Below are 25,830 nucleotides of genomic sequence, written 5' to 3' on the forward strand. Positions count from 1 at the left end.
CACCATTATATGTGACAAACAGTGGATCAGCTTGTTAATAGACGATCTAAGGGTGTCAGTAAACTACTTAGCATCTACATTTGCAATGAGACCCAAAGCGTCCTCTAGCGTTTATGTGACGGGTATTGCATGCCCTAAATTTTCCCAGAGAAAACATCGAATTTTGTTTCCGACCCGATAATAAATGAAGCTGATACAGTAATTAAACAAGAATTCTCAATTAAACCAATAGATTTTAGATTTCATTATATACATTTTTTTCATCAGATTTCCGAGAGTGAGAATTTTCAGAGTAGAAAGAAAATAGGTCTCCAACACGACACAACATTTAACTGAAAATGTGTTCATCATTTGCTTTTCAGAACAACAGCAATCCAAATAATAATATTAATAATAATAATAATAAGTTAAACCTTACCAGACTGAGTGTGCTGAAGAATCTGCAGAGCTAAAGACTGAGGCAAAAATGATCAGCTGGTGAACATCTCCCAATGAGAAAATAACACATTTTCTCAGGGCTCTGTGTTCTGTATCTCGCAATGAACACTGTATCCTCTGTCCTGGTCTGTCTCACATGCTTTAGCCAGAAGGCCTCTCATCTATTTTACATGGTAAACAGGAAGTAACACCGCATGTAGGGTTCAGTTGCAGTGACCTGGATATTGTGTTATTTAAAACTTGAAGCACAAATAATGAAATACTGTATAACAGCTGAAGCCATGGAAACACATCCTTGGGGTCTAAGAGGTTGTTACTTTTTCACCACAGCTCTGTGTAGCCGAGCAACAACTTCAGGATTAGGCAGGAGCGCAGCAGCCTGGGCAAGTTGGGGCATCAGTGTGTAGGTGGAGGTGCGCAGATACTGAAATAGGTCCTGGAAACCTTGGAGATGAGCGTTGACCTGAGGTGGGACACCCAAAGAGCGCCCCAGTCTCCTCAACATGTTCTTGCTGTCAGCAGAGTCAAGCAGCAAGGACAAGTCCTGCACCGAGTCATAGTCGAGCATTTCAATACTTTGACCTGGACAGAGTCGAAGCAGAATCACAAACAGACGTCAGAGAAGAGCAACAACAACTGAACTCCTCCAGCGACAGATTACCATGAAGGAAAATGAGGGACCACTTACTACCTTTGGCTAAATTAAAATATACATACCTTGAGCCACTTCCCAGATTGTCTGAAGTTTTTGCTCCATCTGAAATCAACATAGAAAAGAGGACAGGGTCATTTTTACAGGAGCAGAAAAGACCAATATATAATAAGTATTAGTATTGAAATTGATTAAATCATTTAAAAAAATATATCGATGACAATATATATACTTCAGTTAATCAGGAAGTCAAGATCTCATGTACATGTGAGACCTGAGTACAGTGTAAAAATAAAATAAAATGAAATAAAATAAAATAATGGGAATGACAAAGAAATATAATTATGAAATAACAAGGATTAAATATACATTTGAAATTACCCTTGCTGTGGGTAAGAAAAGAATAAAAAGGGGGGAAACAAATAAAATACAAGCATGTTTGTGACGAATTTAAAGACCTACCATAAGTGTGAGCTGTTGTTACTTGTGAGGGGCATTTGCTATTATTTCTGTTTTTATTTATTTATTCTTTAGTCAGAGCAAAATCAGTGAATCTCAAAATATGCAACTGAAAAGAACAATTAACAACTGTAGTTAGTTGTTTCATACAGTGCTTTGAGCAGTATCTTAAAGTCAGCTTTTCATTATATTGTGTTTGATTTAAACGTTAAGTACATCACACCAATCCTCCCACAGTATTGTGGTTGTGATCTTCAAGATTTCGGGTGTGCTTACATATTGTAACGCTAGACATGTTAGCATGAAGATAGTTCAATATTTTGAACTTTTTTTTTAACATAGCAGTAGCCTTAATGGAAACTATTGATGGTGATGTCTGTGGAAAATCTGAGACATTACTTCTGGAGATAAAGTCTTTCAAATGTCAAGTTTCCACTCTTTGTCCACCACAAATGAAATTCAATTCATCCCACTTGCACTGGGGTGAAGGCAAAAATCTCACTAGAAAAAAATCTCACTTCCAAATAAATTAACCCTTTGAAACCTGAGCAAAATTATCTGATTTCTCTCAAGATAAGAAGAAGGCATAGGAGAGTATATCAAACAAGAAATGACCCAAAATTATCAAACTAAGTAACAGTTTCAAGCAAATAAACAGAAATAAATAAATAAATAAAAGAATTACAAAAAAGATATAAAAATGAATAAATAAATACATCATCACAACACACACTCCTAGTGTTTTGTTAATTTTCTAATAATTTCCTCTCTCTCTGTCTCTGTCCCTCTCTCTTCTTTTTTTTTTGTCATTTTTTGAAATAAATCAAACCAATTTGCTCTGGTTTCAAGGATTTAATTGTTTATGAAAGGCATCTGAATGTAATATAAGAAAACTTAAGTCAGCCTAACTATCAAAGGGTTAAACCAAAACTGTTTCCGTGGCTCAGTGCTACAATATGTAATTTTTTCATTTATTCATGATTCAGGTGAATGTTTACTGGTTTGTGTGCTGATAAATTGACCACATGGACTTAAACAAATACAAATACACTGTCAAACTAACTCTCTCTCGTAGTGAGTTTTTATGAACATCAAATCATTTCACTTAGAGGATAATTATATTGAGAGCAGCATGTAAGAACAATATGTTAAACCACTTTACCTCCTCCGTGGAGGAGCAGCTGCTCTGCTTCTCCTCCTGTGAGATGTTCTCGTCTTTCTGCCTGGAGGGCTTTATGTTGGTGGTGACATTAATCACAATAGAAGTAGGGTGCACCTCATTGTCATGGCTGAGTGAGTTCAGGCCTCTGGGTGGAGATTGAATGAATGTAAATAATTACACAGAAACCGGCAGAGATTAATTGAATGAGTGATCAAACACTATTGTGTTTGCAAGGCACCTTGGGGGATCTTGATCTGGAACAAGTGTCTGCGGAGGATCGTCTGATTGTTCGGTTGCTCCTTCTGCTGGGCTGGACAAAGGTGTGTATTGAAGGTCGTCTGTAGAAAACACTCCCTCGGGCCCAGGACAGTACTCAGGAACCCGCTCTGAATATTGCAACAAGTGTACATGATCCAAATTTAGTCAAGCAAACAAAAGACAGATGGGGAGAAACTGCAGAAATGTCAAACTTTATGTGTCTGACTCACTGAATCTCTCAGCAGTGAGAAGGACGCCCCAAAGCAGCAGAGTAATGAGAAAAATCGAAGACGCTGTTGCTGAGCCAATCAGGACCATAGGAAATGTTTCCTCTTTCACTCCTTAATAAACAGAGAATCAGTCAAGACTAAAAAAGTTTAAATGAAAAAGTTGTTAGTGAATATCTGCAGGATTACTCACTCTTCTCTTTGGGTACTTTGAAATTTCCCCTGGGCGAAGTGACGGCACTCTCTGTCAGAGAACAAGACTTATAACTTTTTCCTTAACATTGTCATTTAGTCTGTATGGTTTATCTGTGGTTCTTACCACCTGTAGAGCCACGAGCTGTCAAAAGCAAACACTCTTTATGGATTCTGTCGTCTTTGTAACAAGGCACGCAGGGCAGCTCCACTTCCCCAGTCATGCTCCTGAGTTCATAATACCTGCACACACAATAACGCTCATATGCTAAAATCAAAAAACAAATGCTTGCACTTCGCAGGTGACAGATGTTCAGGCTGGTAAGTGTAGCTCACCCTGGGAGGCAGTGACCACACTGGGCATCACTGGTGGGTGAGCACGCTGTCCTCTCCAGGCGGTTCAGCAGGTTGCACTGTGTGCATCGCATGCAGGGAGCCACACCTGTATCTGCGCTGAACTCCCCTCCTTCGCACAGGATACAGGCGCCTTCACCACCATCTCCAAAACCACAGTCCTGAGAATAATGTACAATATAGACTTGGAACCAAATAGCAAGACTGGTAAAGGAAGGAGATTGAAAAAGGAAGATATGGTTTTGCCACTTGTTATGCTCCATGTGTGTTTTACCTCTGACAGTTGTTCTCCTGGTCCACACACAGGGCATGCAACACAAGTGCCATTAGTGTGTAAGAACTCTGTCTGATCGCAGCTTGGCTCAGAGTGCACCAGCATGCACCAAACCTGATGAAATAGACAATTAAAACTAAAGATCACCTTAGGATCACTCCAGCCACAATACAGCAGTTCATGACCTGAAACAACTTACTACTTTACAACTTACACCTACTTTTGCAGGATCTACCACCACTACTTTAGCGTCACAACAGTGCAAGATGTAGTCACAAAACTTTACAGGTGTGTACTTGAGATCACAATGAAGGCTGAGTTTAAAGATTGGTGAGGTTCGAGCAAGGGGGTCCGAAGTGGGCGGGTAGAAAGTAGTTTAAGTCATAGATCACTGTATGAACAGATGATGTCTAATTTTCCTGTAGATGTCATTGCTGTAAGGGTGTTAATATCTTGTTGATTTAAATATTTTTGTTTGAAAAAATGTCTGCACCTTCAAAGAAAAAAATAATAAAACAGGCTGCTAAATTAGAATGATAAGAAATAACATTAAATTAAGTACTTAAAGTGTGTTAACACACAGTCTTACAGCACTGATTCACTTTTATTTTTTTAAAAGCATAAGATTGAGATTTTGCTGATTTTGTGCACTGACCAGTGCATCATATGATGTAACATAAACTAGAAATACAAGTGGAGTACAAGTACCACAGTGGTGTACTTAGCTATCATGACTGAGATAAGTGTTAGTTATTTTCTACTGAATACGTAAATGATACAGAATTAGAGTCCAACTTTTAGAAATCTGTAAATGAAAACATTTTTAAGGTCAGACTTACCACGAGCAGAGCAGCACAGAGACGAGCCTCCATTGGCAAACAGTCCATGGTCCTTCACCAAGGAGTAAGTTACCTCTTTTCCCTCCTACAGTGAAACCAAAACCCTAAAAAATAGCATGTATTTGCACGAGAACACAATTTTAACATTACACATATGAAGACAACTGAAATGAAAAAACAACAAAACTACATATTCTCAGGTGCCAGAGGCTTCCAGAGCGAAAAATAAAAACGTACACGTTACTGATCCATATAGTTCAATAAGCAGTGGCTCTCTAATAGACTAATTTCCAGCTTCCATCGATGGTAGTTTGGTGTGCCTCCCTACAAGCTGCTCCACATCCAGCAGATGTAAAGTGGTGGGAACATTTTTTGGGAATGCCCCTCATTCTACATCACTAATGACGCAGGAGAGGTTCCCAACCAGCTTATCCAACCAGTGAACATGAAACTTTCAGGTCCCCCACCTGAGCGCCTCACGTCACACCTGGTCTTCTCATATTCCCTCTGGGGAACCCGCTGGTTTTGGCTCTGGCCTCAGACAGAGAGCAGAGAAGGGGAGGGAATTAAAATGCATGAATGAGACCCTTGTTAACAAACGTGTTTCCAACAAAGAGACTTTGTGTGAGCGTGTTTGCAGGCTGGAAATAAAACTTTTAATACTACAACCAGTTTGTTTTGTTAGAGAACTGAGGAGGGTCAGGCTGAAGGCGGGACCCATGATGCGAATCAAGACAAAATCATTCAGTTGTAGTTTAATGTTTGACCACTTAGTGGTAGTATGGAGCTAAAAGCCTGACAACAAACATGGTGCTACTGTTTAAACTATATCACCAGCCAGACAGGATATTATGGATGTGAAAAGGAGAAGTTATGGACATACACTGGTTGTTTAAATAGTTCAGGCTTAAAGAGAGCTGCACTATGGACCTCCTTTACCTTCAGGTCTGTACAGCTGAGGACGAGGCAGACACTGACATTATAAGTCACACAGAAAAGCCATTTAGATTTGTTTGGTTAGTTATCGCTTCGGAATAATTGTAACGCACAAGATTAGGACAGGGATATTACTGTTTGCAGAGCTGATGTATAGAGTATACGAAAACCTATCGTCTCACTCCAAGGGGGGGATAGGGGGTTCTTTGTGTAACAGATGTCTGTTGTTCTCTGTTGTGTTTATTTTTGTGTAAATAACACATGCTGTAAGTTCAGCATTCATCCTGTCACAATTTTTGTTTTTGGGAGCCAGAAGTGACCATATTTTGAAAGTTGGAGCTGCAGAGGAGTGAGTGGTGGATCTGACTTAGGGTCTCTACAGAGGCCCCACCCTTAAATATGTATGACTTTAAGACTTCATAACATTTAAACGGCTGAGTAATGTAAAAACTCACCCCTGTACAGTTGTCATGAATATGATATAAAATATAAATTAGCTATAGAGACCAAAATTATTAAATTTTTACCAGGCTGTAAAAATTTTAATTTCTGCTGTTAAGTTCAGCATTTTAAAATGAGGACTGACTCACTTCTGGAGCCAGCCTCAAGTGGCCATTAGAGGAACTGCAGTTTGCTTTCCATGGTCCATGACTGTGAACATATTTAACCTAAGCATGTTTTTTTTTTTTCATATCTAGCATATGTAGAAGCTATTGTAATATATACAGATGACATCTTAACTATGTCAAATTTAACCTTTGTTTAATCATGAATAGTCCCATTGAGATTCAGAACCTCTTTTCCTAGGCAGTCGTGGCCAAGACAACAGCATAGAGCATTTCACATAAAGGAACAAATAGACTAAAAACACAACAGCAAAAGTTAAAACAAACAGCATATGCATTCAAACACAAGCAACAGGCATCAAACTTAATACAAACAGTCAATTAGCAGCATTTGGAAACCGAACATGCGCATTCAGTGTCCAAAAAATAGGTCATAGGCTTAGGTAACCAAAGCACTTTAGTTAAGGTTAGATAAAGATCATAATTGCCAGATAAGTTAATTAGCAACATTCCATCATTATGTTTATAGAAAACACATTTTATTCTGCATTATGTGTCTCTCAATACATATATACTAATTTTATATTTATATATACTATAACATATATAAAATTAGTTGAAGATTAACATAATTTCCATGAAACGGGGTGCTTAAATGATGTAATTTTCTGCTTTTAGCTGCTATGAACATTAATGTCAATCAATTTATATTCTTTGAGGCATCAGTGTAGAGGGATTAAAAAAAAAATTATATAAAGACCCCTATATAAAGACCCCTAAACACAAACCTTTTTTGTCTGTAGACAAGCTATTTTTAAATGTTTCAGTAATGGTACATTTGTGTCATCAAAACTTACACAAACAAGGGCATGTGTCAAGTGTTTCTCAACATCCTGCACTATGTCTTTAATCTTTAAACCTGGTAAAGATAATTATTACCATCAAAACTGTCACTGAAACTCTGAGACTAAAATTTCACACAAATGACTTGAATGTGTTTACAAAGGATTCTGAGACTCACTTTTCAAAGGTTTCATGAAGTACAGATTTTAACGTTATCATGCTTGTTAGTTAAGTTTACTGCTGGTGATTAATGAGTAACTCGGGGAACTAAAGGGAGAGGGCGGGGAGGTCTTCTTATAGAGAAGGTTTGGCAGCAGACTCATGGCTCTGTCGGTGTCTCAGGAGCTGATATTAATTGTTTAATGTCTCTCAAAATAGCTTCAGATTTAAGGCGATGAATGTGGTAAGTTATGTATTTAGCCACAAAAAAAAATGTTTATAATTGTTGCATTATTTCCTGGCAAATTAAATATTTTAAAAAAATATTATCACCTTTCAGCAGATGACAACCTGACTCGCAAAGCACCTTTGTTTGCTGTCATGAACTCCATCAGATGCCAGTCTTCTCTAACTCTGATCTGTCTGTGTATACAGCTTTTGGGCTCAGGTAAGATTTCAGACTAATTAAATGATTTTTATAGCACTTGACAATGTTCAAGGTAGTACAAAATATCACAGAGTTATAGCTCTAAATAAAACAAGTGTGTAGTACCAGCGGCTTTATTGTTTTTAATTGTCTTGTCTTGTGTTTCTATTGTCTTATTTTTTCATTGCTTAATGTGAGACAACTGAGAATAATTGATTGGATTGATGGCAAATATTATGCCTTGAGTGTGATTCAGGATTTTCTACCTGTGTCTTACAACCTATGTGTTGTTTCAGCTGCCCCTACTGGCACTAGCCTGTGGGGTAAGAAGCTGACGTTCAAGGGTCGTCGGTGTATGTGGCAGCTACAACCAAATGTTGTGGTACCAGCCCTCGAGGAGCTGAGTGCGTGCATGCTTCTACGTCGCACCCATACATCAAAATGGACAGGTTTTGACTACAAAGCACCAGGGAGACGACACACAGAGCTGGGGCTTGGGGGCTCAGGTGCACAGCTGACAGTATGGCTGTTTGGAGAAAAGCACAGCTTGGAAAGCGATTTCAAAGTGAATGAATGGTACTCTGTTTGTTTCACCTGGTCTGGCAAAGCTCGCAGGCTGCGGGTCTACATCAATGGAACCAGTCAGCTTGAGGCCTCTGTGAGCCCAGTGCTGCCCCAGCAACTGGCCCCAAACGGCACTCTCACTCTGGGGGTGTCTCACTATGTAAGCACAAATGGTGAGGTGCAGCTGCATACTGGGAAGGATCTGCTTGGTAATATTGGTCTGTTCAGGATCTGGGCCAGAGAATGGAGCGCTGAAGAGTTGAGCGTGCAGAGCTGTGCGGATGGAGACGTGGTGAGGTGGGACCTGGAGCAGTGGAAACACAACTGCCCTCCCCCTGAGCCTGACAATAACCTGCACTGTGGTAATGTGACTTTTTTTTCTGTTGCAGTTACCCAGTTAGTGGCACCGCCAGAATTTTTTATAGATGTGGCCAGATGGGGTTACTGAAAATCTTAGGGTGGCACCAAAGCCAATCATCATTACTAAAATTCTGGGCTTTGCTTATGCTGTTGTAAGGCAAGGCAAGTTTATATTATAGTTCACTTCAGGAACAAGGTATCAAAAAACAAGACAAAGTACAAAAGAAACACATGATTAAAGAGTATTTAAATACAATTAAAATGCCATTCACCATTTGAAACCTGAAGGTACATTGCTTTTTTTGTGCTGCTTTCAGACACCTCTCCTAAGTATTTAAACCTTTGAACCCTGATCGAACTGGTTCTATTCCTTTCAAAACATGAGGGAAAAGAGAATAAGCAACTTAATGAGAAATGTTCCACAAATTGCAAGAAAATGGTAGATTTAGAAACTTTTTTTTTTAACTAGCGAAAATGTAGAGAGAACAAAGGAAAAAAGCAAAGATTAGGCAAATTGTTGCTCTTCTAATAGGCTGGGTGTTAATTTAACATGGACTGAAGAAACAAAACAATGGGAATTTTTAATTAAATGGGAACAAGCCTTCACATATTTAGGAGAGACTCATGGGTACCCGTCCACTCAGTTTTCATTCAGATATCATGAGGTCTAGGGACCCCTTTAAAATGGCCATGACAGTTGCTCCCTCCCCAAAATTAAGCCTAACTTTGGAGTGATATTTAGCCCCCTTCCCGGCAAGCTATGCTGACATAGTTGGCACCAATGGATAGGGTATTAGTTTCACAAGATATCACTTCCTTTGCAAGTTTTTTAAAAAATGAGCACACCACAGTCTCTTAAAGACAGTAATATCCCCATCAAATGATTTTCAATAGGGGGCCAGTATCTATATTAGGGGGGCATTGCCTCCCCTGGCCACACTTGGGGACACCCCTGGTAATAATAATGAGAACTCAATGCCAGTGGCTGGATAAGACAGGGAGCATGTGCTCTGGTGTTTAATCCCATCCAAAGTCTGACTAAACCTGAAACTAAAACAAAGTAGTCTAGAAATCTAAAGGAATCACTTTCCACTGCTGAATATTTGGCTGTTGGTTCACTCAGACAGCTTCGCTGTGATTGTCTGTCTCTCTCTAACTACACTGCACTGTCGGGCGATTAACTGTTTGATCTGCGATAATGAAACGCCGCTTGGTTGTCAAATATAGTCGGCTGTATTCTACAGTCAGTCATTCGCTGCATTACATGATTGTTCAACATTTCTGCTGTTGCAGTGTTTTGGCGTGAAATCTGCTTTGGCGTCATGTTAGTGTGAGACTGACAGTGAAAGCGTGTGCCACACGCCAGAAGCACGCAAGTTGGCAACCCTGAGTCCAACGCTATAACACAAATTATTCACTTCAGTTTCAGTCAGTGCCTGATTTTCCTCATCTCTTCATAACGGCAGCGCCATCCATTCAGACACTGTGACACGTATCAGTTAATAACGTTTAAATAAATATAGGCTTGTGTGTTACAGACAGCTGTTCCTCAAACAAACAGATCCGTCAGCGTGTCCACCGTTTCCGCACCTATTTACTTTGAAAGAACAACGGTCAATAGGGAAACAGCTGCGTCACATCTCAGTCACACTGACCAATGGTGCCAAGTCTATCACTCACTCACTCATGGAAAAACCCATGTGTAGTACTTTGACTGCATGCTGTGGTCCAGCCAAAAAATTAATTACCCCCAGGCTTTCTGATTAATTCATGTGCAAGGAAAGCTGAGGGTTGAAGTAATAGGCGGATTTGCTGCTCAGTAACTAGAGTTCAAGGTTAAATAAAAGTCAACCAAACATTCCTGAGTTCAGGAGTTAGTGCTTCATAAACCTATTAATAGGTCTAACATTTTTCTTTGCTATTAACTTTTCTTCTCTTTTTTTTTTAGTATGGTCACGCTACAAAATCAGAATGCAGACATTCATAGGTTACTCTACGAAGCCTGGAAATTGTTCAGTTTCACTGGAGGCACTCACAAGAAATTGGGTATGAAGAATGTGTGAATATGTCTGCGGGACAATGACAATGAAAAAGTTGAATTTGCCTTTCCAAATAACTCATCTGTGTTGTTATCTCTCACCAGTTGGAGAGCATTTTCCCTTGCAACTTTTCTGTCCATAAAATCCTGGTGTCATCCTCAAGGTAACTTTTGTTGGTAAAACACTCCTCACTCTCAGCTGGCAGTGCGGCAGGAAATATTCAGATCCATTGTAAGTCTACTGTAGTCATGGTAGTAATTTTTGACACATTCTTGTCTGTAATTTCTGTTATCTGTGTTCCCCTATAGTCGCAGCTGCCATGTGGTTAATAATTCTGCTGCTCTATCTGCACAACAACCTCAGGTACACCACTATTAAGAGTCCTCAGTTTGAGGATATTGCTTCTTCTTTCCATGGAAAATCAAAGACAGCTGATTAGGGAACAGATGAAAGGCTTTTTTATTGAAACAACGTGATTTCTGAGGAAATGGATGACGTATGTGAGCACTGAGGTCAGTTCAGAGGCAAGGTGGCTGTGGTGTGAACCGTGATGGAAGAAGTATTCAAAACTTTTACTTAAGTAAGAGTTGTAATACCACAGTCTAGAAATACTCTGTTACAGGTAAAAGTCCTGCATTGGAAATGTTACTCAAGTAAAAGTTTAAGTATTTATAATGTGGAATGGGACATTTAAGAATAATGTGTGCTGCTTGTGCTAGACAGTAATTACTTACTAGCTATAAACTACATTTGATTTAAAGGAACAGTGTGTATAATTTAGCTGAATTTAGTGTTATTAAGTGGTGAGGATGGCAGGTTACAACCATGTTAATCTTGTCTCAGACTTGGCACTAGCTAAGCACCTGCTAATGTGTCCTCACCTTTAATCTCTGATAACTCAAGCTTAGAAAAACACGAAAACACAAATGGCCCCAGGTAGAGCCAGTGTTTGGTTTGTCCATTCTGGGCTATTGGAGAAACATGGCGGTGCATCATGGTGAACTCTGTGGACCTGCTCTCTATGTAGATAAACAGCTTATTCAAAGCCAAGGAGAACACAACAATTCTTATTCTGAGCTAATTACACACTAATGACAACATACTTCTCCTCTGAATCCTACACACTGGACCTTAAATGTTGCAGCTGAATTTAAACACTAAATTTCCACCACTGATTATAATAAGGGTTATCAGTTGTAAGTAAGTAAACTTGAACAAGTTTTTAATAAAGAACTGAAAAACTCCTGTGTTTTCAGGGATCAAGACAGTTGTCAAGCCTCACCTGTGACAAGTGGTAAGATGACAAAGAGTTATAATAATTCAATTATATATGAGGACTGCATGGTACAAGATGAATAAAACAAGCCAGAAATCACCCAAAACTATACAGTGCAATGCAGATTTAACCCATGTTATGAAACCCAAGTTTCAGCTGTGGTGTCTATGTGAACGTGGATCCTGCTGCTAATGTAGAAGCAGTTCAGACGAACATTGCCTCGTTGCTGAATTCCACCTTCTCTTACCACTTCCTCAACCTGACGACTGACCCTAACAGCATCAGTATACTTCCTGTGGGTACGTAAAGTACACTTCAGTCCTCTCACATGTCTCATTGTTGAGTGTTAGTGGACTACTGCGTCAGTCAAACATTAACCAAACAAATTGCTTTATTGCCTTCAAAAAGGATGTATGTTCATGTGACATCAAGTTGACTATTTTTGTCGAAAGTGTATTTACATAGTAATTGTACAATATTTGTTCAGTTCTTGTATTTTATAGATTCAAATCAGACTTTGGGTTTTACTGGAAATGTTCACTTGAGGTGTCAACATTAGCAAATCCATTAAAGTAATCAAATCACCCCCACTTTCACGGTATTTCTTAAGTGGCTGAATTAAAAGAAAGCTATTAATGAAAACAGGAAAAAGGGCTAGTGCACACCTGCAGAAACACATTAGAGCCAGAGACATTATGTTTCTAAAATTAGAGATGACTAAAATATGCCCGAATACTCATAAGAAATTTACATTTCCATAATTTAATTTCAGGCAGACATTGGGTTATTTTTGAATGTTTCTTCTTTAAGATCTTGCAATTAAAAATTAATTTTGTTTCTTTCATCAGAGATGTTTCCTGCAGACCCACCGCCGACTGTCAGTACTGGTGTAATGACATCAGGTTAGCATGAAAGAATAAAAAAAGTCCATGAGTACTTGGTGCTTTGCAACAATATCGAATCATGAAGCTTTTGGCAAACTGGTGTGTTAGTGATTGCACTTCTTTAATCACATGCAGATAAGATAGCAAAACAATTTCTTTGTTCTTTAACATTTTCTTGTCATGTCATCCAATTCACAGAAACAGGTCCAACTCAGAGTCAACCAGCTTCATCTGCTAACATGTCGACGACAGAAGAGCCACCAGATCTCAACGAGACTGCCGGTCAGTTAACCAAACAAGATCAATTCTAAGCTGTGTAGGGAACAAAGAGGTAGTTCATTGTTGTATTAAAATTAAGAGTGCTCATTGCACACAAGATAAATGAAATTTTAAATCGACTGCATCAAATTTGTTAAAGCCCTTGTTGCCCTTTGTTGCACAATGCCTCACAATGCCTCTTGTTCATATCAGCTCAGTTTCTTGTCATTACAAGTACAAAGGTATTACAGTCATTTTTTAGTGTTTATTTAGTCACGGCCATCTACTGTACAGTAGTTAGTGTAGAGAACAGTAGTGGGTACAGCACACAACTTTCTTTTTAGGGTACCTGTGGAGGATGATTGCTGCGCTGCTGCCTTTAAACTGTTATAATAGTAGCATGTACTGTAAAGATGCACTGCTGTGCTGTCTGTCATCACTCCTGCAGTTGAACCAGACACATTCTTCAGAGTTAATCTGACCTTAAGTATGACTGGCAGCCCGACAAAACCAGAGGACATCATTGAGAAATGGGTAAGAGACTCACACGCTGCATTTAAAAGTCTCATCTTTATACTGTATAATATGAGAACATATAATATGAGAACACTGAGTTATTATCTTTGGGCCAAAGGTTAAAGAACAGCTGCAGGTGAATAAGACCATGATTGCGCTGAATCTCATCATAAAAGAGTACTTCGGCAGGTGAGTCTTATTAAATTAATTTATTGTCACACAGAGAGCACCCTGTGTTTAATATTTGTGATATGAAGGCTTTTGTTGACTTTTTATCAATCTGTAATATTTCATAGGGACATGGAGCAGTACAATGGACTAATGGTGAGTATGCACTTTATTTTAATAGCAAAAGAAAAGACAAATAAAAATGATATAAAATATTCATTTTACAGTATGGAATACTTGAGTAATTGGAATGATATCTCATATCACTGCAACAACTGATATTTACAATGCAACATCACTCTGGTTTCCTTTTAGATTCTCCACAGCCAACAAAAACAGTAAGTGACTAAAAAGAAGAAGAATGATGCTAAGGATGCAAGGCAAGTCAAAAATCCTAAATTTTGCGTTTCAAGTCCTAGAGAAGAAATAATTTGCTCCTCATCAAATAAAATGCTCTTTTATAAAGAGAGTAATAAAATGATACATTTTCCAAAATTATTAATACATTTTTTCTACCTGTATTTATTTTAACAGAAGTTTTTGGAAGTTGTTGTCTCCTTCAGTAATTTTTGATCTGCACACTGCAATTTGTTTTGTTTTTTTTTTATTGACCACTGCGTGGGTTTGTATGCAAACTAAATTTGGTATCATTTTTTCCAACTGTTGCTCAGTGATGATTTATTAGTCTTACATGTTTTCCTCCTGCAACTTGATTCAGTGCTGTCAGATTGGTTCAATTAAATGCTGACATGTTGGGAATGAAAAACATTTACAATGATACAGGAAATGAAGAGAGATTAATTGATTTGTGGTGCACTTTTTGAAGAATATACTTCTTAATCCTTGTGTTTAGTGGACAGGTGTCAAGAATTTTCAAGTCAAAAAGCTTAAGCCCAAGTAAAGACACGAGTGTCAAAGTACAAGTCAAGTTGCAAGTCTTTTTTTGATTCTGTTGAGACGAACTCAGTTGAATGTCACCGTATTTGTGATTCGTCTGACTTGTTGTATGTCACTAACTGTCTGTTTCAATCACAGATATTTCTGCACCTTTCATGTTCAGGAGCAAAACATGTTCAGTGTGGCAGAAGTTAAAACTTTTATTAATGCGGCTCTGACATCAAAGTACGATGATGGCTCTGTTATAATTCAAACTACGAATGTAGCCATCAAGCACATAAGTAAGATGAAATTCCCCATACAAATAAAACAGAAATATGTGTTTCTTTGTGGAAAAGATTCAGTAAAATGTATATATGTTCTTTTCAGTGCCGGCAAACTGTTTAGAAGACATTACTTCAACAATCTATGGAGTTTATATTTGGCCTGAAGCATTTCCACAAGTCATCCAAGACATGAGATGCAACGAGCCACAATCAGAGAAAGCCTCCAGGCTTTGGTAAGACATTTACTTCCTTTTATCCAGAGGATTTAATATTTGACCAGAGACAATGAAAATCGAACTGTCAGATTGTGTGATTATGATCCAAACACATTCAGATAATCAGCTATCTCTAATCTTAAACAATCATTATGCTGCGCAAAATGATTTAATGTTTTATTTACAGACATTAAACAGCAGTGCATTACATAATCTTTTATACAATAGCATGTAGTGATTTACAATGGAGACAATAATGTTCAGAGGTTTATTCACACCAGCCTCCATCTTCTGAGCCAACATTCATCCAGCAGGATTTGCTCTGTATATTACTCTATTTACTTGAGGAGATCCTGTTTATCTTCGCTGCAGCGACTTGTTTCCATAGTGACAGCTCAGCAAGACAAGAAAATTCCCTCAATTACAATGTCCTGTTCCAACCAGTCCTCCCACTCTGCACACAAGCTCTGACCCCAACACATGTAATACTGATGGATCCCTGCCAGCCTGCAGCTCAGGCATAAAAATCAATTTCCTTTATAAGTGAATTATTAGTGTAATGAAGGGCTTCAATCTTCTGGTATCATCTCTGCCAAATTTGATATAAAGATCAGTTAAGGGACAATATGGGTAATCAGTTTTATGGTCTCTTAGTGATGCCGTTGATGCTTATTAAGACAAAGACATCAGCAGCAGTGAACAGGTGGTTTTTATTTATTTATCACCCTTTGTCTGAGACTGACCATGATTGGACTAGCTGTCCAGTCAGTCAGTGTAGAAACACAATGTACTCAAGTTTAAAGAAGACCTTCTTTTTTTTTTAGGTTCATACATGTATTTTGGGTTTCTACTAGGACATGTTTATATGCTTTAATGTTCAAAAATCACTTTATTTTCCTCAAACTGGCTGTGTTGGAACACCTGTATTCACCCCTGTCTTAAAAGCTCAATTTTAGTGCCTGTCTCTTTAAATATCTCCTCCTGAGAAAAACTGCTCTGATTGGTCAGCACCTATTTAGTATGTTTCGGTAACTCAGCCGGTAGACCGACTGTAATGAAGTAAAGCTTCACTTTCTACGATGAAAAATCCCTCCAAAATGTTCTTAACCTAAATTTTCACAACCAGATATGTTTGAGCCAAAATCTGACAATAATTCAGGGAAAAATTTCACATTAGCAGCCATGATTTGAGGTTTCTATTATGTTAGCATTCAGCCTACACACAGCAGCGAGGGAATGCTTTGTTTATCAGCACTTTCTCTTATTAAAAATCAAAAGCTTCTAAACACTGTCGGACATGTTCTAATAGGAATTTGATCTGAAATAGAGGAAAAATTAACAACAGTGACAACCAAATTTACATGTTTTTCTGACGTTAGCGTGTATCTACGTGTAGTGGTGTAGGCTACATCATACAAACACCACAGACTGTTAATGCATGACTTGAGCCTGGGTCTTGACATATATAGTAGATCTAACTGAGAACCAGAGGACACCACTGTGGTAGAGACATGTCAATCACAAGTAAGCCTCATCCTAATACCCTGCTTTATCATCTATTTTACTCTAAATAGGACCATCATTTACAAACATCGTGCTGTATTGAAGAGTACTTGAAACTAATAACTGAGACCATAAACTCATTAAAAAAAATGTTTACTGCGGTAATAAATTAAGTGTGAAATGGGGCCATTTTCTCATATATATTTGTGTACAAGCAGAATTTTTTTTTGCAATCAGTGGAGTCGCCATCTGCTGGACATTAAAAAAATGCATGTTTAAGGCACTCCTTTGAGTCTGACCTCGGCCCTTTGCTGCATGTATTCCCATTTCTCTCCCCCTTTCACTCAAGTCTATGCTATCCAATAAAGCTGAAAAGGCCTAAAAAAACAATCATTGAAAAAGACTTCGCTTTCAGACCCAGAGATAATCCCTTGGTAAGTACTTACAGTAGCGTGACTGGAGCAGATGACCATATGAAAAAATCAAGCAGACAGCATCTTGTCTGTGAGACTTCATGGTTTTGTCACACGAATAACTTTTAAACATGTTAAACTCCTCATTTGAAACTTTTCATATAAACATCCGACACTGTTACATAATATATCACACAGAAAATAAGGAAAAGCCTAATAGGTCAATTTTTTTATATTCAATATTTATTTTCTTCTGCCTTTGTTTTTTATGCTATTCTGTTCCCTCTTTAGTCAGTTAAACATTGAAACTGACGACACCAGCTGGGCTGATCCTAACATGACAAACTGCAAGCCGCTTGTGACCATATCAGACCTCAGCAATATCACTGTGACTACTGGTAAGATCAGTCACACAGTCTAGTTAATTTATATTGCTTATAACATAATTTAAAGAGATACTTTGCCAAAGCAATTTGAATAAAAAACCCTTTCTTGTTTATTATGATTTATCCTTCCATTTTCGTAAAACCAAATGAGCATTACTGATGTTATTGATCTCCAGGTAACGCGGCTGAGGTTGTGGACATGATTCAGGACCTTGTCAATGTTCAGTTAGGTGACAATGCGGAGCTGTCATCGTCCGAGCTGGACGCAGTGGTGAAGAAGCTCACAGAAGTGGTTGATATCAGCATTGTCCAACCTGCTGTTGGTGCTGACATCGTCCATATTGTTGCAAATATCCTGCTTTCCAAAACTGACATCACTCCTGTGGCTAATATGTAAGTGTGTATCTGTTTAATCTCAAAACACAACCTTTGAACACTTGCAATATTCTTACAGATATTATTGTCTTTTCTGGTTTTATAATGTTTTTAATCTCTGTCTTTTGTCTTTTGAAAAAGTGTCCTTGATCTGACAGATAGAATGGGGAACAATATGGATTTCCAAGATGAGTCTGTCAGTATAACAGCACCCTCGCTGGCCCTTTCCATGATCAACGTGGACCCAAATGAATTCAATGGCCTCACCTTTGGAGTATCCTCCCTTTCTTCAATCCAGAAACCAGAGGTGGGATGCTATAGATGTTTCAATATTTAATGAATAGGACAAGAAATTTTACTCATGAGCAGTTTTGTAAACTGCAAATGTGAGATATCCACAAACAAAAGAAACTCTGAAACTGGTGCCGCTTGACTGCGTAAGGACAATTTCTGTTCCAGTTATATCCTGGAAACCGTGTTAATAAACAGACATTGTGCCTAAAGCAGTCACAGCACATTAAGCTTAAAAAAGGTAGTCTGAAGCCCTGTTTTTGAGTGACACTTTGTTTTTCTCTTAGATTTTTGTCAACCAGAGCTATGTGGGTGAACCACTCCCTAACACAGACGCAACTATCTCTTTGCCCTCTGAGCTCCATAACTTCCTCCCCGGAGACAGAAACAAAACTCGGGTCCAGTTTCAGTTCTATGGAACGGATGAACTTTTTCAGGTACTTCTATTTTAATGTTTTCATACCATCACATCTTGTTTTTTGATTGTTTGTTATCATTGACAAAAACAAAACTTACTTTACAAAACAACAACAAAAAACCAAACTTACATGACAACAAGTTTGTTTCCATCTTACTCCATCTTGACTTCGTTCCTCTTCTCGTGTGCTGAGCTGAACGCCCAATCAGAGTGATTTAATCCATCGACGGGCTCCACATTAGCCGATTTAACGTGCTAGATCAATGAAAAAAGTAGATTAGTGCTGACATGGTCCAACAGTGTGGGACACACCGCATCAACAAGGGTCACGAACGCTCTCTGTCGGCCCAACATTGACCAACAGCCGACTGTCGGCTTGGTGTGTCAGGACATTTAAATAACATAACCAAACCAAAGAGAGCTGCAGCAGCAGAGTGGAGGTTCGACCAGAGACAAAACTACCAGCTGCACATGGGCTGAAATAACCTGAACACCTTCAGGTGTTCCCAGTTTACCCAACGAGCACCTGCCTGCAGAGAGAGCTCACAGACAGGTGAATCGACAGCATAGAGATACACACTCAAGGGGTCGTCACAACATATTTAGAACAACCAAAATGAACATTTAGCAATTACAGTAAAAAAGTCAGATCATCACAGTGTCCCGTGACCACTTGAAGCTCTTAACTTCATCTATTTTCCAGTTTCCATCATTTTTTTAAGATCAGGAGAGGATCTATTTTTTCATAATCGGAGGATATTCAGGCGCCAAACCCCAGCTATATTAACATAAAGCCATATTTTGATATATTAGGCAATTCTGTTTGACCCCACCAGGCAAGCAATACAGGCAGCATAAAAACTAACCATTTCTCTACTAGTGCAGTTCATAACCACAACAATTTATTTTTTCATTTTGAATACTGGATTGGATCTATGTGTATATATGTATTATAGTATTTTATTCCAAAAAATGGGCAAACAAATTTACACTCCCAAACTGCATATACAAATGACCCTGTTTCTTTCTGACACTTCTAATATAAATTATTGCGCCACAAGCCTATCACGCAGAGCTTAGAGAGAGTAAAATAAAAACCTCTACATTAATTTACAACTGAGTAAATGCCTTCTTTATATATTTATATATTTATAAGTATTTGAAACGATTTTTAACCTTTCCACTTTTAGAGGATGTTAAGCTGAGCCAGGCTAGCTGTTATCCCATTTCCAGTCTTTATCCAACAACAAAACGGCACCAAAATAATAATTTCACAATATTTAGACATCAAATAATCGATCGCTGATATTTGACGAATCTGCTCTCTCTCGCTGGAGCATATTTTACTGTCCTGCCTCTTAATGTGACAACCATTTGAATTTGAACAGGACCCACACATAACCAATGCAACACACAGCAGCTGGAAATTGAATTCTTATATAGTATCTGCCAGCATTAATGACAGCCACGTCAGCAACCTGACGGATCGAGTGGTGGTGACCCTCAGCCACCGAACACAGAAACAGGTGAGATATTCAATCATTTCATTTAGTAAGTAAGAACAGGAATTTTCACTCTCAAACCACCATCACTTCCCCTTTTCTTTTTTTTTTCTTTTTTTACAGCCAGACGACAAGGTGCAGTGTATGTTTTGGGATTTCCAGAAAAATGGTGAGTTGGGTTGTTGCCTTATAGTACTTTTTAGGAACTAGTGACATCAATAAATGTCAATAAATGTAGGCATCTCTTGATAAGCTCCTTTAATCAAATGTTCAAATCTGTGTGTGTGTGTGTGTGTGTGTGTGTGTGTGTGTGTGTGTTTCAGGTGGGCAGGGTGGTTGGAATGGCAGCGGTTGTATAACAGGAAATGTTTCTGCTAATCAGACCAGCTGTCTCTGTGATCACCTCACACATTTCGCTGTGCTCCTGGTGAGTCACTAGTTATGTTTCTTTTTTTGTTTGTTTGTTTTTTTAAATAAATCAAACTACAGCACAAACAGCTACCATAAGCTCCAGCATACTGTGTGCAATCTGGCCAGTTGCTGACTGCTTGTATATTTTTCTGCCAACCATGCAAGACCCTGATGTTTACACCACAATGTGTGAAATTTCTTCATAATTTTTTAATTAATTGTGGTGGGATGAGTTTTAACAGCTTGCACTTCTGCTTCCCATAGTGTCAGTTTTGACAGCACCACGAGGAGGCTTTTAATATCAATTTATATTGTGTTTCAGGATGTATCCAGAGCACCGATTAGTGAGTCTGACAGTCAGATTCTGACAGTGATCTCATATCTTGGTTGTGGTATATCCTCCATCTTTCTGGGCATCACTCTTCTCACCTACATTGTTTTTGAGTAAGTCACTCAGAGCGACACCAATATGCTTTTAACATTGTAACAGGTTCATATGGTAAAGATATTTGCTACAATAACCAGCTACAGGAGGCTCAAATAAGTTATTGCTTGTGGAGATTATATATTACAAAAATGCAGCTTCATAGCATGTTGTGTTATTTAGCTATAAATGTGATGATACAACCTGTTTTGCTAATTTAAACAAGATGAAAGAATTTGTTTAAATTACTACTTTTTACAGTTACGTTAGTTTTTTGAATAATAAGAGCACTTTTAATACATTTATGTTTCACAACAACATCTTGAGTAAGAATTACTTTGTCACCAAAGTAGCCTGCTATATTTTTAATGCATTTTAGGATTTGTTCATCATCAATTACAGCAGCTACAAGAAATTTTCATTTTGTGCAGTCCTTGTGGGCAAAAGCCACATCAGCACCTATCTGGCTAGCTCATGCATTTGTTTTTGAAGCGAGGGGATTTTATATTTTTAATTTTTTTTTAGACACATCTGTTTGCAGGATGCATAGCAATGAGGCAATGCATCTGTCTGTGCTAAATTTGATTATAACTGTGATATGACAATGGTAACACGAAAAGTAATCTTTGTGTTAACCACCAGTGTAAATTCATATGTTGTTTTATAACCATGTCTCACAATGTATTTCATAAATGAAACAGTCATATTAGATTCCTGTCTGGGAGGAGGATGGCTATTTTAGGCCACTTCAGCTTCTTCTTTGTTACTTTTAGGTAAAATATTTTCTTTCTTTGTTTTGTGCTGATCATGCCCCGGTATCAGCACAAAATATAACATTAAAAAGAAAACTCTATAAAGAAAAATCTCCTCCTGCTTCCTTTTAAATGGCTAACTTAACCTGAGAAAACACATGCTTGTCCGGTCTGTGTGCCGTAAATCGTTTCATTTCATATTGCGGCATGAAGAATAACTAATAGAGACAGCCTTGCTTTTTCTTGCTGATGGTCTTGTTTACTTATGCAGGTGATATAGAAGCATCAGTATTTAACAGAGACTGTTTTCTGACCAGTTAAAACCTCCTTGCAGCTGCTTTAGATACTGTACATACTGTAGTGGTAATTTTGGCCAAGAAAAACTAATTTTGCCTATTTGCACATGCTCAACATCAGCATGAGATCCAGAGGCCTTTAACAAACTTTTGGATTTCTCATTCATCTATCTGTTCCTAAGTTTGTTCCCTGTGTATCTCTGTCACTCTCTTACATTTTAGGAAGCTGCGTCGCGACTATCCGTCTAAGATACTCATCAACCTGTCAGCTGCTCTGCTGGGGTTGAACATGCTCTTCCTGCTAGACTCCTGGCTCTCGTCTTTTTCTAACTACGGTCTGTGCATTGCCACGGCTGCAATGCTACACTACTTCCTGCTGGCTTCTTTCACCTGGATGGGCCTGGAGGCCGTGCATATGTACCTCGCACTGGTCAAGGTCTTCAACATCTACGTTCCCTCCTACATCCTAAAGTTCTGTGCTGTGGGATGGGGTAAGACAGGAATTGAAGTCCAGTTGTCTGTGATTGAGCAATATGTTTTCCTAACAGTTAGACATTTAACTATTCCTATATGATGAAATAAATGAATAAATACATATAGAAATGTAACTATTTTTCATCATAAAGTGGCTAAATGTTGCTTTACTATAGCTATGACTTGAATATATTTGGGAAAAGTTTTCCTCTTTGTCACACTGTGTGAATAGTATGTACATATTAACAAGAGTTTTTAATATTCTCACAGGTATTCCTGTCTTCATAGTCAGCGTGGCGCTGGCTATAGATAAAGATGCTTATGGGAACACTGTGGCCGGAGAGGCTGTGGTGATTCAGTCCACTGATCAATTGTAAGTACAAGCTCTGATCTCCAGTTGAGACCGAGGTGAGTCACGTCTATTTTGAGAGCATCATAACTCAATTGTGTGATGAAAACTGAGAGATCAGGTCATATGTGCACCTGATTACATTTATAAAATGATTCATTTTTGAGAAAAATTATAAAAAACAACAACAAACTGGTACGAAATCCAACACTCAAAAGTGTCTTAGCATACAGATGATGACAATTACAATAAATCTCATTTTTAATACCATAATGACTAACCCTCTGCCTCCCTCCAGCTGCTGGTTGAAGGATGACGTCTTCTTCTACGTGTCAGTAGTGGCATTCGTCCTCCTGATCCTGTTGTGCAACATCTCTGTGTTTATCGTGGTTTTGGTCCAGATCAGACATATGAGGGCCAATAAGCACTCAGCAAACAGCAGCAGCTCGTTGCATGACTTGAGGGCGGTGGCCAGTCTCACCGTCCTCTTGGGCCTGACGTGGTCAATGGGCTTTTTTTCATTTGGGCCAGGAAGAGTGGCCATGATTTACCTGTTCACCATCTTCAACAGCTTTCAGGGTAAATAGTTGGAGCTGGTGTTACAACCTAGTCTCCAGAAAAATGATGACATTGTACATTTCTGCAAACCATGCATATGTTAAATTTGTACATTTTTTCAAACTTTGTTTCTTTAATTTTTAATTGTATATTGTGACAGTGCTTTGGTTGATGTGTGGTTCAGTTTAAGCACAAAAAACACTTGGTTAGGGCAAAGGAAAACATCAGGTTTTGTCTTAAAATAGCCTGTTTTGTTGCTGCAAACACAGCTGAAAATGTCTTTATGTGACATAAAAAAATACCCGGTTTTGTCACAAGAAACATCGCAGGAAATGTCACATCCCAACATGATATTAATAATACCAGTTTTTGCTGTTTGGTGGTCTTGAAGACTGGTCTGCTATGAGTAGCTCAGCACACACACGTAATTGGAGCAACACCGCTACGCCAATGTTGCCATGATTCATATGAAACTAATACGTGTGTTTATATTTGTTGTTTGCAGACATGTACAATGCTAATATTTTTTATTTTGACGCCCTGGCTGGGCATTAAGTAGTTTTATTAGTTACAGAGGAGCAAGTCATTTTCAACACATCTGTAATTCTTTGTCTTTTTAACAACATACATATACAGAACCTGCATTTATGTTGTTTTACACTTTTTCTTCCAAATTGTTCACATTTACCACCATGCATTTCTGCCATTTATCCCCTTGGTTTTAGAATAACTTCATAAGTATAGAAATGTTTCCCTGACTCATGGAGATGCATATAGGCTAATTATGTGGTTTTGTGACGTAACACAAATGTGGCAAAAATGTCTATTTCAAGACTACAGTTAAAGGCTAGCCATCAAAATGAAACTATGACATAGAACAAAGTGCTATGAGAAAAAGAATAACAAAAACACCTCTATTTTTCTATCATTTTGTCTTTTATTGTGTACTATCTCTGCTCTTTTCTCCCAGGGTTCTTTGTCTTTTTGTTCCACTGTCTGATGAAAGATAATGTGAGGAAACAATGGAGAATCCACTTGTGCTGTGGGCGTTTCAGACTCAGCGATTACTCAGGTACATATTGGTTGTAGACATATTGCAGAATAATAATGTCCAGGTGTTTGAGAGGGGAAGAATCGTCAACATGGATGATGCATTATTTTTCTCTCTCTGGCCCCCCTCGTGTTCAGACTGGAGCCGCTCTGTCACTGTGGGTGGACGCTGCAAAAAGGACCATCTTGTTAACTCTGACTCAGGCGCTTCTGGCAACACCTCCACCATCAGGAAGGTCTCTGATTCCTCCACAGGATCAGCACCAAACCACCACCAGGGGGCGTGAGTGGGCCTCCGTAGGTGCAAACCTGGACAGCTCATTCTCCCTCTCAAGGTCCATCAATTACAAACACTGACGGCAGAAAGTAGAACAGGTCCATGTCTGTTGTGGGCCGGCAGAGATCAAATAAACCACACGTTCAGCGAGAAACAATGGGCCTGTGGACACTCCTTAATCAGACATGAAAATTATGATAATACTGTCAACTGACAGTCAGTTCAAATACAATAAAGAAGCCATGAAAAGTACACATTTTATGCAAAAAAAAAACATATTTAATCTTCTGTTCATCATCAAGGTCACTGCTTTCACTGTATAGTTTAAGGACAAAAGTTTGGGGAAAAACTTTTAATAGTAAAGTCATGAATAACAGAAGGCAGCAGGAGTTTACATTTAAATAAAGTGCAAATGTAATGGAAATGATCTGTCAGCAAGAATTGTTTTCAAGTAAGACATGAGAAATTGTGGTCATATATTTCTTTTTTGTAAGATGAAACCATGTTTGTGCGCAGCTGAGCTTCTTCAGACCTTTACATTTTTTAATGCTTATTTTTCAATTATAGATGTTTTTTTTAAAGTGGAAATACAGAAGTTTTTTTTGCTTAAAATCATCATTACAAATTAAATGCTGAATGTACAATGTAATGGCTATAGAATAATGACACCAGCAGCATTTAGACTGGGTCCCTATAAGCCCCGCTTTCACTATTCAACTCTGTCTGTCCCCAGGTATGATCTCTAGGGAGAAATGACATTACAAATGAGGCTTGTCAACCATTCTGCAACTAAAACAGAAAGAGAGAAATGCTTTGTTTTTCTCTATAGTTATCAGAAGCTATCCCCGTTTACCAAAAAGTCTAAATTTCATTTTTTTTACATTTACAATCCCTAGTAGCAGAAATGGTGGACAATAGAGCAACCAAAGAACCTGCTTGCGAAAATGCATCAACAATAATATCAACTGGAAACATGAGAAAGTTTGACAGTTGTCTGTTTCTACTTTGAAAGTATACTTAATTTCATTGATAATAAAAAATGCATGTAAGTTATGCGAGTGTCTGAGGATTGCTTTTGTGTGTGGGAAGATTTCAATCCATCATGAGCAACACAGATTTTTC

General features: G+C 38.3%; 2 protein-coding genes across 3 annotated transcripts; one reads left to right on the forward strand and one right to left on the reverse strand.

Annotated features, from left to right (window-relative positions):
* Positions 1–439: 439 nt before the first annotated feature.
* Positions 440–4,903, reverse strand: LOC121947773 (uncharacterized). Its single transcript, XM_042492889.2, has 10 exons — positions 4,856–4,903; positions 4,017–4,130; positions 3,725–3,903; positions 3,516–3,631; positions 3,390–3,440; positions 3,200–3,310; positions 2,950–3,097; positions 2,712–2,856; positions 1,156–1,195; positions 440–1,020 (listed from the first exon to the last, which is right to left on the reverse strand). Exons 1-10 carry the CDS (start codon positions 4,901–4,903, stop codon positions 752–754), a joined length of 1,221 nt encoding a protein of 406 aa, XP_042348823.2. The 3' UTR covers positions 440–751.
* Positions 4,904–7,463: 2,560 nt separating this feature from the next.
* adgrg4a (adhesion G protein-coupled receptor G4a) lies at positions 7,464–25,768 on the forward strand. Of its 2 annotated transcripts, none has more exons than XM_088080942.1 (29): positions 7,464–7,603; positions 7,700–7,807; positions 8,083–8,712; positions 10,659–10,756; positions 10,854–10,912; positions 11,058–11,112; positions 12,006–12,043; positions 12,176–12,324; positions 12,874–12,927; positions 13,108–13,191; positions 13,616–13,701; positions 13,802–13,872; positions 13,980–14,007; positions 14,167–14,189; positions 14,887–15,029; positions 15,118–15,247; positions 17,437–17,543; positions 17,708–17,924; positions 18,048–18,213; positions 18,485–18,634; positions 20,004–20,141; positions 20,241–20,286; positions 20,441–20,544; positions 20,851–20,972; positions 22,223–22,491; positions 22,745–22,847; positions 23,122–23,402; positions 24,352–24,453; positions 24,570–25,768. In XM_088080942.1, the coding sequence occupies exons 2-29, from the start codon at positions 7,741–7,743 to the stop codon at positions 24,716–24,718; spliced, it is 3,669 nt and encodes a 1,222-aa protein (XP_087937068.1). In that variant the 5' UTR covers positions 7,464–7,603; positions 7,700–7,740; the 3' UTR covers positions 24,719–25,768. The 2 variants fall into 2 exon arrangements, with proteins under 2 accessions (XP_087937068.1, XP_087937069.1); XM_088080943.1 differs by having other exon boundaries at positions 7,493–7,603; positions 7,703–7,807.
* Positions 25,769–25,830: the final 62 nt, after the last annotated feature.

This window comes from Plectropomus leopardus, chromosome 8 (genome assembly GCF_026936395.1).
Source record: "Plectropomus leopardus strain MGB_pleo_1.0 chromosome 8, ASM2693639v1, whole genome shotgun sequence".
NCBI lineage: Eukaryota > Metazoa > Chordata > Actinopteri > Perciformes > Serranidae > Plectropomus > Plectropomus leopardus.

Coding starts and splice junctions, on each gene's coding strand:
- LOC121947773 (XM_042492889.2), bottom strand. CDS start 4,903: ATGGACTGTTTGCCAATGGAGGCTCGTCTCTGTGCTGCTCTGCTCGTG. Junction 3,311..3,389: donor CAAAGTACCCAAAGAGAAGA/GTGAGTAATCCT, acceptor CTGTTTATTAAG/GAGTGAAAGAGGAAACATTT. Junction 1,196..2,711: donor GCTGCTCCTCCACGGAGGAG/GTAAAGTGGTTT, acceptor TGTTGATTTCAG/ATGGAGCAAAAACTTCAGAC.
- adgrg4a (XM_088080942.1), top strand. CDS start 7,741: ATGAACTCCATCAGATGCCAGTCTTCTCTAACTCTGATCTGTCTGTGT. Junction 14,190..14,886: donor CTCCACAGCCAACAAAAACA/GTAAGTGACTAA, acceptor TTTCAATCACAG/ATATTTCTGCACCTTTCATG. Junction 20,287..20,440: donor TTGGGATTTCCAGAAAAATG/GTGAGTTGGGTT, acceptor TGTGTGTTTCAG/GTGGGCAGGGTGGTTGGAAT.